This window comes from Dinoponera quadriceps, unplaced genomic scaffold, assembly GCF_001313825.1.
Source record: "Dinoponera quadriceps isolate SergipeBrazil2010 unplaced genomic scaffold, ASM131382v1 scaffold586, whole genome shotgun sequence".
Lineage (NCBI taxonomy): Eukaryota > Metazoa > Arthropoda > Insecta > Hymenoptera > Formicidae > Dinoponera > Dinoponera quadriceps.
The window spans coordinates 2,408,979-2,424,062 of record NW_014554764.1 but is presented as its reverse complement, the minus strand read 5'-3'; the positions used below and the strand labels follow the sequence as shown (position 1 = coordinate 2,424,062).

General features: G+C 48.8%; 1 protein-coding gene across 1 annotated transcript in view; it reads right to left on the bottom strand.

Moving 5' to 3' along the window:
• Nucleotides 1-15,084, bottom strand: part of LOC106741613 (3-phosphoinositide-dependent protein kinase 1) — a 325,306-nt gene that overhangs the window by 74,988 nt on the left and 235,234 nt on the right. The window contains exon 4 of the mRNA XM_014613805.1: nucleotides 12,071-12,145. Coding sequence (XP_014469291.1) covers nucleotides 12,071-12,145 — 75 coding nt within the window. The remainder of the gene's footprint in view (nucleotides 1-12,070; nucleotides 12,146-15,084) is intronic.

The following is a 15,084-nucleotide window of genomic DNA, read 5'->3' as shown; positions in this document are numbered from 1 at the left end:
CCCCCCTTCTTGTTCTTCAGCATCCTCAGCGTCTCTCCCTCGTTCCCACACCTCGTCCTTTGCACGCGCACACATATACCCACACGCTCTTTCTCTCTTTCTCCGCTTCTTTCGTTCCATCTCTCCGCCGGCTCTTTCTCCTGTCCCGATCGCGTCGTCCTCCTTCTCCGCCACGGTCTCATCCCTCTCAGACCGAAGCTCAGCATCCTCCTTTGGACTTAGAGTCCTTTTATTTCGCTCCTTCGCATTCTTGAGTTTCCGCTCGCTCGCCGGCTCGAGCGACGGACTTTCCTCCTTACGGCACGACACTGCGGACGAATCCATTCTGCGGACTTTATCGAACGCGCCTTCCTCTTTCTCTGTCTATCTCTCCGCTCTTTTCCACCCTGTGTTACTCGCTCTTCCTCCAGATTTCCCGTGTCCTCTCTCGCGGATCTCTCGATCTTACGCTTACTTTTCGATTAAGCTCGGAGATTAAATCTCTCGAGGAACATCTTTTATAAATTTCATGTCGCGAGAGAAAGGGAGGGAGGGAGAGAGAGAGAGAGAGGAGCCGGACGCTGAGAATCCGTAACGAGATTCGTAGCCGGCGATGTCACCAAGATCCTCGTCGGATAACTCGATTTAAATGCTCATTGTTTAAGTTCGCTCCTTCTCTTCTCTCTTTCTCGATCTCCCTCCATCTTCCCTCTCCTTTCTCTCTCATTCTCTGCTTTTTTTTTTTCATTCGCGGCTTCTTACGCATCCCGCCTTCAAAAGATTCGCCCTTTGTCGGCGCGATACGTTTTTAATTCGGAACATTGTGCCTCTTCCGCGCAATTGTCTCGTTCTCCGTTTTGCTCCGAATTCAGCTCTCGTTGCACACCTCGGAATTCTCGGGATGCGGCCTAGCACCGTTCGATAGGAGTCCTTTTGTCCGCTACTCCGCCGCATTTATCCCGCTCTTTCCTCGAGTAAACGTATCGTAAATTTATACATTCGAGATCTCATACACCGCGCAATACGTCTTTCTCGAACGCATTCTTCGCGCGTGTGGATCCTATAAATTATTATTTATTCATATATTACGCGCGCGTAATATTATATATATTTATATAATATAATAATATAATCCATATATATAATTCACTTGTACATTGTCCCTCGCCTTCTTTCCCTCGCTCGGAGAAACGAGTTTCCGTCCCGATGTCGCGGATAAACCCATTCCGTAACCTCCATCGAATAGAAGCCGACTTTCTCGAGGCCCGACCTGACGATTCTAAATTTTCATTTTCGATTTCATTCTTCGCCCCCTTTCCACGAAGAGCTCGCCGTATTCCTTTGACGTCGAAATCGCCTTATTTCATCCTCCATACCCACCCGCTGTCGTCTTCGACGATTTCTCCTCCACCTCCTCAATCGCCCCTCTCTTTTCCAGTGATTTCCCGCGTGTAATCCATTGGTGTCCCTTGCAAGATTGTCGTATTCCGACGATGTACGATCCGCGAGAATCCGTACCGCGACATACGTACGCCGCGAAAAAATTGCTGCTCGGCACCGTCGCCTTCTTATACGTATCTTCTACACGTACATATCCCCGCGCCGTAATAACACTCACGGAAAATCGATATCATTCGGAGTCGCCCCTCGAACGCGAGCCGCCGCTCGCTTGACGTTTATTCCACCAGCCGAGAATTGCCGGCTGTTTAGAGAGACAGTGTCTTATCTTATGCATGTAGGGGGAACATGAAGAATTGATTTCCAATCAAGTGAAAGAATCGGCCTTCCCGCCCTCCCTACCGCGATTTCCTCATCATCAACGGTAATTTATTATTAAAAATCCCATCTACCGGGACAGATATTTCGCTACACGTGCGCTCCATAGAAATTAAGTACAGCACACGATTTGTTTCATTTAGGACTGATTCTTGCTAATCTTTAATTAGAGACTAATTAATAAATAAGTGAAGCACATTTGATCTTATCTCTTCGGACAAAAACTGACGCGTCGGTCGTCGGGAATGAAACAAGAGAATAAAAACGAGCTTCGTGAGGAACGAAACTGCACTTGGCCGTCAAAAGACGCGCTCGGCTCGGCCGTTCTGGCGTTGGGACACGTGCGGATGCATCAGCGACGTTATTCTAGTACGCGAGTCGCGCCTAGAGTCGCGACGGACGTAAAATAACTTTTATTACAGCGCCGTTAGTTGGTGAGTTACCGGCAACCTTGGCACGTGGAATAATATCCGAGGAGAGTTCTTCACTCTCCGAACACAATGCTCCGCGCGGCGAAATTAAACTCGACGTCCCTGAGTGGCTAATAACGCGTGTCCACTTCGCTCCGGGAAAATGTTCGCGCCGATCATACGATCGCGTCGTCCCCAGAGAAAGAGACAGACCACCCGGTGACACCCCGTATTATCGTCCGACACAATCGGATGATTAAGCGGTATTCCGAGATATCCCGAACTTTCGAACTTGCGCAAGCACGGACGGATGGATTGAAGGCCTTCGCGCTCGCGTCCCACTAATTTCACCGGGAAATTCGTTAGAAACGCCGAGCCTCCACGCGTTGTGCCTCGAGCCACACGGAGTCTCACGGAGGGCACCGTAAATTTGATTTAGGGGGATAACTGCGGGAACAAAGTCGATCGGGACGTCGATTAACAATAAAATATCATCCTCCCGCATCAAAACGAAGATTCCGGCGGGGGTAGTTCCGGGGCTAATATCTTTACCGGTCCTCCTAAAGGGCGGGAGGGTAGGTAGGGGAACGCGCGGGATTTAATGGTCGCGCCAGAAGTTCTCCTCCGGCCGGAAGATAAATCGAAGCCGGGGTGGCTTTTGTTCTCCTCCGCAACTTTCGCGGCTAAGATGCCGCCTGCGAGCGCCGGGCTCCCCTTCTGGCTTCAGGTGGCGTCGTAAGCCGCGTATTGACTCGCGCGAGAACCCTTGGCGGAATAACATCCCCGAAATCGGCGCAATGTTCCGATCCGCGCGAATCGTGACGATGCCGACACAGTAACGACCGCGAACAACGTGGAACGTAAAAATCAAGCGAAACGCGGACGACACTTCGCACGCGTGCCAGTCGATCTTATCTTCTTCCTGATAAAATAATCAGCGAATACAAACGCACGTATTTTTTTTTTTCCTTGAAATATACAGAGACAAACTTCTTGAGAGCGTAGAACAGATTGAGGTGAACAAAAAAGTCTTCCACTATTTGGCGAACTACATTTCGAATTATTAATTATTGGAAACGATCATGTTTATAGAGATCTTTTCAATTAATTCAATCATTAATGACTCGAAATTTTATGTGATTGTTTGCAAAATGATGGACGATTCTTTTTTGCTCAATTTAATCCGTCCTACTTACATACAGCCATTCGGTCGAAACTTTCCCGATACATATGTATACTTGCTTCCTTATCTCACACATACACGGAGAAAATGTTGTAGCAAAAATCATCATAAAATTTTACAATGCAAGACCACACCGGAATTATGACTAAAATTATGATGTGTGTTGTAAACTTTAGTGACGTATTTCCTGTATGCAAATCACTAAAGATTACAACACATATAATAATTTCAGTCGTAATTCCGGTATGGTCCATCATTCCAAAATGTTATGGTAATTTTTATTCGAATATTTTCTTCGTGCAGGTAACCGAGTGAAAATTTTAATTTCACATTAACCCTACAAGTTTGTAACATCTCAAAGTGGATCAATAATTCTTGTATAATGTTATCTTGAGATTCCCCGTTGATTCTTCAAGTTCGACGGAATTTGCAAGATTAATGCAGAAGCAAAATTCCGATCCGGTCAGTTAGATATACGCCGAATCTGCGAAAATCCGCGATAATTCGTGGTTTTCTCTAAAGCAGGGCGCGACTCGACTCCGGACATTGTTTCGTGACTCTTATTAGAGAGTCCCTCTAGACACGCGCGGACCATCGCGCCCTTTGCCACGCCGGTATTAAATCAACCCCGTTTCATTTTTAATGCTTCGCTACGCCCGACTTTCGTATCACTCGCCATCTGTCGTGCCAAAAACCGCCGATGTAATCCGGATAATGGACGTTCGATGATTACATCACGATTCGAAAACGACCGCTTAAAATTCAATTTTCTAAAGTGTACGACAGAGAGAGAGAGAGAGAGAGAGACGAAGGCCTTCGACACGGCCTTCGGAGCATTCGCTGTAACATGCATTCTCTACCGCGAGCGAGACACAAAAATTGTACCCCGCCGACGCCGCCAGCAGATTGCCCGGAAAGTTTTTAATTAAATTTCGCGGGACGCGCGCGCGCGCGCTCGCCCGCGTACACCCCGGGAACGTTTGCGCGGCCGTTCAAGCAGCACCGGTCGTTGCGAAACGGCGTTATATAATCATAGGCAATAATTCTCGGTACTTCAATTTAACGGAAACTTCGCGAGAGGTAAACGCTGGCGCGCGCGCGCGGCGAGACCTCCGGGCGAGCCGCGACATTTGCCCCGTTTCTTACGCGCCTGCTCCCGTCGTAATCGTCGCGATCTTATCTCCTCGCGCCCTTTCGTTGCCGGAGTATCTCTGAATGCCGAGAGTAAACTAGAGAGAGAGAGAGAGAGAGAGAGTTTCGAATATATGAGAAACCGCGCACGGGGCTATTTTTAGTTCCATTTGTTCACACTCGCGTTTCGGCTCGCGAGTGAGCGCGCGAGCAAGTTGCCTCTCGTCAGAGAGTAACTCCGCGGGAATTCATGCAACTTTGAAAGGTGACAGGAACCCCGCCTGGGAACTTAATTTGGAAGTATTTTTCCTTTTTTTTTCAATATTTTAAGAATCTGCCGAACTTTCTCCAGAACGTAATTTCAACTCGGTATAAATAATGGGACGTTAATTAAGAAACGCCCTGTATATCGCGGACAATCAGAGTGGAGAAAATGGCGAGGTCGCGTCGCTCCGAGGTGTGAGCCGACGGTGGTCGTCACGAAAACTCTTTTCCGCGTCTCGCGACACGTTCGACGAGCAGGAGCGGCACATCATCTCTTGAGCCGCGCCGCGGTGGAGCACTTGGACGAACTCCACCGTTAGTTCAGCCATTACCATTCGCTACATGTCGACGGCCAGTCCGCGAGCGCATTTTAGCGTGTTTACGGCACTTTTCGAGGAAACGGTTAACCCGCGCTGCCCTCCTTGCCGACGAACCACCTATCGAACCACGTATAACACACAGAGTCACACAACGTTTCATTATTGCGACCGCTTTATGAGAGCGGGGAAATGTGGTCGCGCCCGACCTGGAGTCGCCGCCAACGCGGCGCGTGCATTCACGGGATACCGTTCGACTTACGTGTTAATGCGAATCAGACTGTTATCATTACAGGCACGCCGGGTATGCGCAGCGCGCGACTGCTTTCTCAGCGGGCGCGACGCGCGTTCCACGATGAGTCCGATGAATAAAAATGTAAACGGGGCGAGTAAACGCGTAATTGCGACCGCGAGGCGGGAAATAAACATGAGTTTGGGAGGTAAATTTATCAATCATTGTATTAATAATTATTTATACATATATAGTTATAATAAAATTACTCGGTTGGTGCAAAAGGTTTATCGTGTTTGTTAAATAAAATAGAAGACAGGGAAAACGATTAACTAACACAAAAATTTACAGGATTTCTAGCAATTATAAACATTAGCAAAGCCAAAATGGCGCCATCGGCAGTCCTAGTTTTAATTTATCCAAATACTACCTACGAGAATTTAATAACAAAATTACAACGTCTTTTGCACCAACTGGGTAATGTATCGATTAATTTATAAAATACACCTTGCATTAATTTTTCCTCTTTGTGATTCGCGAGTCAATCAATCGGCGATTTTAAATCGTCGCGCTCTGTCGTCATTGCAGGCCCGTTATGTCGCGGTAAATGACGAAGCGCACCTCTTCTGATCTGGATATACAGACCTGCGGGTAACTCGATACTGATCCACTAACGTCGAGATCGAGTATCGGCCTTAACTATGATTTCTTGTTACGGAGATCCGCGACATGCAGGCGATATCTACACGAGCGCTCCGTATCGGTCTGACAAGAGTGAAAGCGTGAAATCTGTGAGAACGTTTATGTTCCCTGCACAAAGTTGATATCGACGGGAAGTCACGAAAGTGGAAACGTAGAGGCAGTGCGAGGGAGTTTATCCAGTCTCCCGGCGTCCTAGCCGCTTTCTTTCGTGCGAGACCGCGATTAAGGAGCCTGGTGAGCTATTGCTAATCGGTAATTAGGATTTTTCGGTTTTCGGTGAAGGAACACGTACCTTTATTTCGGGGCGGACTCGTCCGCGACCGGTCGATCCGATATTTAGCCGCGTGGTGTAATTTAATCATTTATATATTTTCATAATAATTAATGATAGAGGAAACGGTGATATTATGGCCTTTGTAGGTATTATAGCCCCTCTTAATATCTCTATTATTAGTTGGCGAATTCTAGTGATTACTTATGGAATCGTTTCTTTAGTAATCCGCCGTTATGTAGTGACGCTGATATGCTAATACACATATAACTATTTTTTTAAATCTATTTTAGTTAGGAGCCACATTACCATCTCTGTTTCGCTTCAATTCATTATGCAATGTCATCACATTCTTACAAATTACGTCCTAAGTAATCAATATTTCGTAACTTTTGATCTAGAATCGATTGAACAACACTCTGACGAATGAAATCGTTCAATTTCGCAATTTAAAATATACCACTTTTTCCTCTAATAATTATTTTTAAAAATAATAATTATCGGTAAAGAGATTTCGTCTGTTTCGTTACTCGCGATTCCCCCGCGGAGAGAAGAAGATCGATCGAATTGGCGGATCGGTCAGGACGGATGTTGATCGACGGATCGTCCGCGTTTAAAAAACAGGACGCGAACGGTACAAAGTACGCGCACGGTTATCACGCGCCGAGAACCGATACGGCTTGATTTACGACCTCTCTCGCGAGACAACACGACGACTCTTGGCGTGCGCGGGCGCGCGACACCGTTTCTCCGGTGTGTGTGTGTGTCTATCGAAAATTCCGGCCCGTGTACCTCTCGCGAGGAGGTAAAAGCACCGCGAGAATATCCACGATCGGGGCCGCAGGTTGCGAAACGATCAGGAAATTCCGATTACGAGTCATCGCGATGCGTCAACGATGCGGAGGCCGATCGAACGACCGAATGCCACTCTCGCCGGACCTCTCCGTATCGAAACTCGCGGCCTCGCCGTCATCGACCGTCCATCGAGAGACAGAGTGAGAGAGAACGACGGAGAGAGGGAGAGATTCATAACGAGCTCATTCGTATACATCTCGCGCTGCGAAGTAAATAAGAGGGAGACGGAAGGGGGTCGCGCTCGAGCGTTTCTCGAAAACACACTCCAAGATCGTCGTCGTTGTCGTCGAGATTCCACCGGCTCGGACGCGAAAACGGGTCCCCGATAATCCGCCGAGCGATGATGATGGATTCGCATTCCTCGTTGATTCAAGCCGATGACGACGCGATGTTCGAGGCGACCTCGTCAACGGATTTCTTTCTCTCTTGAGGACCGAGGTGACCGCGCGACGACGCGCTCCCGATAAGATTCGACGCGGTATCGGGAACGCTTGACAAAACGCGCCGGTGCAAATATTCAACAGGTTACTTTATGCACCACCGAGCCGGGGATTCGGACGCGGAGAGAGAACCTCCGATAAAGGAACTCCTCGGGATGAGCGCGCGCGCTTCGGGTAAATGGATCGCGGCGCATCATCCGGAACGATCCCTTTATGCTAAGCGTGCCGCGCGTCGGCCAATTATCACAACACGTTCCACCGCGTGGTAAATGTGCATTATTTGGGAAAATCTGGAGGAATTAATTGAAATTTCGAGACTTCTTAAGGATTCTTCAAGGGCTCTTAAGTCCATTTCATATTTTCAGTGGAATTATAGATAGCATTTTTTTATGTAGGCAAGTTTTTTATCTTTACAAAAAATTACATATTCTCGCTTATATATATAAATGAGAGTATGAGTCTTGAATTGTGAATTTTTTCCATATATAACTTGCGTGGTTTTTATTTATTTATTTATCACAGATTATTTAGACGCTTCTAGATGATCTTGGTTTGAACCCCGATCCGGTATCGGTAAATTCGCGGTGTGCGCGTCCGAAATACCACGAGGAGATCGAGAAGTCGTTACATTCGTCAGGTGCGACATTACGAAACGCACGATTCGCGCGGTTTAAGGTGGCTTAACATCAAGTGATAAATTTCGGACGGAGCTCGCGCATTACTGTCACGTTAAGAACGTAAATTTCGACGGACGGTGTGACGAGAGATTAAAACGACTCCGCGGGGATCTCCGGCGTCGTGATTCATTCCTCTCGCGGCGGAATTAATCGCCGGGCCCATAAAATTCGGCTCTCGGCGGTCGTCCGCTGCTGGGAAGAAACAACAAACGACGACGACCGCCGCCGCATTGTGCGAAAGGCCCTTAGCCGCGCTCCACGGCCGGCGAGAGAGGCGGTTGTTGCGCGCAATAAGGCCCCGCGTTTCGTGGCAGACGCCGTGGCTAACGGATGTGCCGTTACGGGGCCGCATTCCACGGAGCCACGCATGCGCGACGCGACACATTCCATTGTCTTTTACATTCTTCCCGGCCGTTTCTCTCCTCGTCGGTATTCTTAGCACGCTCAGCCGCCAGCCGCCCCTAACGCAGAGGCGTAAGGCATGCGAGATCCTCTCCCCCCTGTCCGCCGTTCTCGCCTACACCCTTCGGCCCTTATCGAGTATCGAAGCCGCGCCGTCGTCTCTTCGCCGTCTGGCGCACCGAGATTTCGCATGCAATTTCGAGACCGCCGTCGCGGAGGGGGGCACCCTTCGAGACGCACCGACCGAAAATTGCACGTCGCATGAGAGGTTCAATACTCTCTTCGTCCCTCTCGATTCTGCAGAGGCGGTGCATGACGAGACTCGAGGGGGTTGAAACCCGACGATCTTCGCCGCGGGAAGGATTAACACGTTCGCTACCGCGCGTCGACACGGTATGAGATCGACGACATTACATGTGGCAGTCATAATTCTCCATTCTGTATTTACATCAACAAATTAATATTATTATTATATTAAGTAAATGGGAAAATTTCCCACTAGTACAAAATTGCGTAAATCTGCGCTCGGTATTTGATTACAAAAACGCAGTTACGAAAAAAGCCAGCAAAACGGGATTAAAATGAAAATCACGTAGACAGTTGAATTAACTTTAAGTGAATTTTGAGAGACATTAAAAAAGAATCAATATTATTTGAATATTCAATATTGCCCGGCAAACTCTGCTTTACATTCTTCAAATTGTCTGTTTTAATTCTTACACTGACAGAAAAATCCGGATATTATCCGATGTAAAGTGATTGGACATACGGATGGAAAAATGACAGACGGATATTTCCGATCAGTTTTCATATCCGGAAAAACTTGATTAGTATATAACCGATCAATTCCAATTAGGAAATATCCGACGATAAGTATCCGTTGATTGGACTAAATCCATCTCTATGAAATTATCGACCCCGTTGACGACAGGATTCCCCCGATGCGAACAACGAGAGCCGCACGAACTCGCGTCCGTCGAGAAATTCGCAGAAATCACGCGCGTCGACGTAATACCGCTTTCCGAAACGGCGCGGAATGCAGCGCGAGCTGCGTTTTTTTATCCGTTCGTTTGCGTCTGGAAGACGCGTCGCGGCGTGTTGCCGAGGAAAAGAAGGAAGGGAGGCCGGAAGAAAAAAACGGTCCTGTAGGATTCCGAAAGCGGAATTCCGTTCGGCTACGGTCGTCTGCGATCCGCAACGGTGCGCGTACCTCTTCTTCTCTCTCTTTCTTTCGTCCTGCCTTCACGGTTATTCCACGCGTCTGCCTCCGGAACACGTACGTGAGGTACGTGTATAAGCGACGCTCGCGCGCGCATGCGATGCAACGGTGTTCACAATGCATAATCTTTGCGTAACTCGCCGCGGCGGGGTACTTTATTGCTGATCGAAATGATCGGCTCGCTGAGAACCAGGATATGCTAATGGCCGACGCCGTGCCTTCTCTCCTCGCGCGAGTACATGCGTCTCCACCGTGAATGTGTGTGTGCTCGCCTCTCGCATAACTGATACGCCGACGGATACACGCGGCAAAAACCGGAAATGGCTGGGATAGCTGGTAACGCCGGGCGCGAAATCAAGAGATCCGCTCGATGACCTTAACGAAGCGCGCGAGCGAGTGAACGAAGGAGCGAATGAACGAATGAACTGACGGACGAACGAAAGCCGTTGCAATTTTCCGTTTCCTCCCTTCGGCGAGCGTATATATACGGTATCCGTGGATCGGGGAAGTCTTCGGCCTGCCAAACGAGGCTCTTAACTTTTTAGTGGCTCTCCTGAGAATCGGACAGTTCGCGAAATAACGCGACTCGTTTCTTTTCCCTCCAGCGATTTCCTGATACTCGGCTCTCTCCCTCTCCTCCTCTGCCTCGAGGATATTTTCCTCGTGACAAAGTCATCCGAAGGGGAAAAGGGAAAGAGAAGAAACAATAAAAGTAGGAGAAAGAACGCGCCGTTAAAAAGCTGACCTTATACGTCGCTGCACGCGTACGCGCGAAAAAGTCGAAAATAATCCTTTGCATCGCTCGTTGCGTCAAAGCCTGGTTTATATAACCGAAGCTCGTTTATGTAACGTAAGTCGAAGAAGCGAGACACGCGGACACCGACTGCGGTCGATCGCGACGAGAAGGCGCGTAAAAGTAATTCGCGCTCAAAACAGCGCAAGGTTCCCACGAAATGGCGTTGCGATGTGTCCACACACTATCGTTTTATCCGTCTCTCCGTTAACCTTTGCCACGACCTTGTTCTCACGTGTGTCATCGTCGGCGTGGTCGTTACCGCTCGGCCGATGTTTGATTTATAAGGGAAGGTCTGTCAAAAGTCGAGGGACGGGTTTTGACAGCGGCCTTCTACGGCGCGATCAGCTGCCGGTGTGTCCCCGGATTCGGTGACCCCCGTCTCACGTGTGTGCGTGCGTTGTCCGAAAAGCCGCTTTATTAGGCAGCGTGTTTAAAGACAGGCTCTCTCTCTCCCGGGCTCTTTCTGAGTCAGCGTGATCTCGATTAGCCGAGCGATTGCGCCGTGCCATGCTATGCCGTGCCATGCCATGCCGCGCCATGCCATACCGCGCGCTTTACTTCGGACAACAACACACCACGTCCGGGGGCACGGAGTGTGACTCACGTCGGAATCCTGGAGTGGCACAATGGCCTTTGACTACGTACACGCGCGCGTACCGTGCCGGTAGGTGAGAGAGCGACAGAGGACCACCGACACACTCGCGCGCGCGCGCTCCGCGAGTCCAGCGAGCGTTTGGGGGGGTGGGATTTCTCTCGAAAGTACGGGCAATATATCTCCTTACGTAACGGATTTCGTTAAATATGCCAGTAATTTGGCGAGCGTGGGCGTCCATACTTTGACGCGAGTTTCTCAGGCATTGTTTAGCGCAGCGTAGCACATTGTTGCGAATTTCGGCCGCGCGCGAGTGAGCTTGTTTCTCTTTCCGGGAAGAACGCGGCGCTCTCTGCGCGATAATACCGTGCGTGCATATCTCGGCGAGGATACGCGCGTACGAGCGAACGGTCCATCGACGAGGCGCCGCAGGATCTCCGCTCTCCGGAGCGAGAAACTCTCCGGCGGAGAAATGTTTTTGTTTCCTGCGTGCGAGCGGTGTCGCGGCCGCGTAAGCGGCGTGCTCCTTTCTAGAGAAACGGCTGGCCCGAATACCACCGTTGAAACGGCCTTGCGCGACTCGCGGTAAGAGCTCGGCAAGGCTCTCCGGATTTCTGCAAAGGCGGCGAGACTATCCCCGCTCTCGCGAATTTCAGAGCCGAATGCCGATCCGCCAGGAATTGCGCCAAACTGGCTCGCGATCGTTTCTCCTCGTAGCGCGTATTTCGACTTCCGCGACGCTACACTCCGCCGCGATACCGCGCCGCTGGTTGCGACGTACTTTCCCTTGCATTTTTACTCTTGCGACATCGATTTGTACTTACCGATGCTAGGAGTGGTATCGACGATTTGTGACGATTCACGGCACTCTGCTGCTCAGCCGCACGGTTTTTTATATTCTGAAAATCATATGCAAATTCCGAGTAAACGTAAAGCGATAAATAAGTAAATGGATAAATAAATGAAAAGACGTAAATTAATGTTTGTTGCGACTCGCTCGAGATACGAACGTGCTCGTCGAACGTTTCGCAATTAAAATAACGATCACCAGTAATATTTAGCTGATCCGAATAAAATGGTTATTTCAATATTCCTTGGCAAATATTTACTAGAAGTTAAAATATAATTCATTATGTGCAATATGATATTTTCTTCATTTGCTTCTATGTGTCGGAACTTGCGGAAATTGCGACTGGTATTAAATTCATAATATTAGGAATATCAGAGTTCATTTTTAGAAAATATATTTATTTGGCAGAAATTTCAAACCACTAGATATCTTCAATGGAACAAAAGTATTCGAAGTATTGCTAATTCTAGTAAATATTCTCTTACATTTAGAACCATTTTTCACTTACATTCAGTAAGTTATTAAAATATATTGAACTTGATAAACATATACATGATTTAACAGTCTGAAAAACAGATAATTACGTTTACGTTTAATTCTAATATTTTTTTCTGCATATTATTGCTGCGTTATATTTCCGGGTACAATGGATACTTCCAAAAAGCAACCTATCATTTTTATCTTTGTTTTTGTTTTCAGTTAATTGTCGCGGTCCCAATGACGGAGCGTTGACGTTCGACCGCGACACATATATTGCAACAAATAAAACTACCGGTATATCATTTTTAAATGACCGTACATCGACAACGTCAAACAGAATTGGCCCACCTCTCGCGAGCGTGCGGTCGAGACAAAATTCAAACTGACAATGCGTCCCACTTTTAAACTGACCGAATTTCGCGATATTTTCGTCAAAATGTTCCCCGATGCGAACCCCCCGCGGGAATTGATTCGCCGCGTTGCATGCGCACACGCACCGTATCGCATCTCCTCCCCCAATCTTATTCGAGCAGCTTCTGTTCTTTTCGCGCAGAGTACGGAATCACGCGTGTGCTCGCGGCAAAAAGAGCGAGCAAGAGAGAGAGAGAGAGAGAGTACCCACCATTGCGACCTCGTAATCGTCGCGCGGATCGTTATCGAGTCTCCGGGAAACATCGGGAGTTAATGCGATATTTTCGGCCCGGGCTTTAAGGGTCTTTCGCGAAATTTGACGGTAAATTTGTGCGATCGCGTTGCACGGCCATTTGGCCATCGCGCCCCGGCGAGCAGGAATTCTTTCGGAATTCAGAAACGTCAAGGATTACGACGGCTGGCAGTGTCCTCCGAGACGGAGGACTCCTCTCTCCCTCTCTCTCATTGCAGTAAGCTCGATTATCCTCGGATATTAGAAGCGTATCCTCGCGATACGGAGATTCAGGTCAGCCCGGGTGTGTACGGCTTGGATCGCTTTTCACGGCGGCCGGCCGGATTGTAATGTCTTTCGAAGGAGTTGCAGGAAAACTCTCCGGAGGATTTTCATGGAGCTGAGCGGAATATTTGTGTGAATAATCGATAGCGCGCGCGGGTCGCGCTGAGGGGACGCGAGCCGGAGGTGCGCGGTAGCTTTTGCGCGCGCGAGACAGAGCGAGCGGGCAAGGAGAGAAAGGGAGATTCAGGTCAGCCGGAATATCTCGCCTCGTTCGTAAACGTCCCCGTCGCGGCCGAGCTTTTCCGAGCAGGGCATCGTCGAATCCGCCACTGCGGAAACAACCTCGCGGCGAGGGGGACGATCGCGGGATCAAGTTGCCCGGCCGATGGGGCGATAAACCGCCTCGATCGCTTTTCCGTGCGGCGAGCCTAACTTATCTCCGCCTCTCTCGCCGCGGCAACATTCCGCTTATGAAGTCGCGGAGCAAAAGCCACCTGAGTTCCGATCGGCCTGTTAACCCTTCACGACCCGGCGATTCCGATCGGCGTCGCGTCCGCCATCGGCGATCTTACGTGTGCGCGAAGCAGAAAGAGAAACGTCCGGCGGAATGGCTCGCGATTTCCTGCGCGGATTTATCTCGTTCCGCATATCGCGGTTCCGCAAATAAAATTGCGCTCCGAATAACTTCCCCGCGGATATATTTCGCGGTTAGTATCGCTTTTCTACAAAAATATTTCGCGAATTCGACTCGTTGTGTGTCCGATGCAGCGAGCGAGAGAAACGATTTATCCGTTCACGGTAGAAAATGTTAATTTTAACATTTCTTACACGTCCCAGAAAGTCCACTCCGAAGTAAATCGAAATAACCCGTTCGTCGTGTGTTACTTGTTCACGAGTGGAAAATTTTCACGAATCTGACACTAACGCATTTTCGTCCAATACATGAGATCGATTATTTTCACTCATCAATTATTCGTAACAGTGTAACGTTCGGTGAACTTTATTAGTTCTCATGTCAAAGTCTGACTTGATTTTTACTAAAAGTTGGCAACGCGAGAAAATGTTAACATTCAGACGGGAGATTTTTTCTGCCGTGTTCGTTCGCGTTGAAAGCGAGGTAGTGTCCGCGCGAAGGGATTAAAACCAACCGTGGCAAGGCATCGACGGACAAATTGAAGATAATGTTTCGGTTATTTACGGATCCTGCGCGCAACCGCTTATTTCAATTGAATTTGTTGCGGCCGGAAGGGATTAAATTTCCAGTTATCGCGAAATTATCGCCGGCCGGTCGCGCGGTTTTAGTGCAGTCCGGCGGTACAATTACGCGCGAGAGATATTTATCTCTCGCTTGGAAGAAAGTGTACCGTATACAGCAGCGCGCGGCGCGGCTCGGCGCGAATAGATTTCTGTAGTTTCATAACTTAGCGGCCGACATTCCGCGGAATTGCACCACTAATAATGGCTATGACATCATCGCGGGCTCTCCCGTGTATATAATTGGCATCATAAATTAGAGATATTAGATTTCCCTCGTAGAGCGCACAGATTCCTCCCCTCCCTCGTCGACCCCCCCCCCCCCC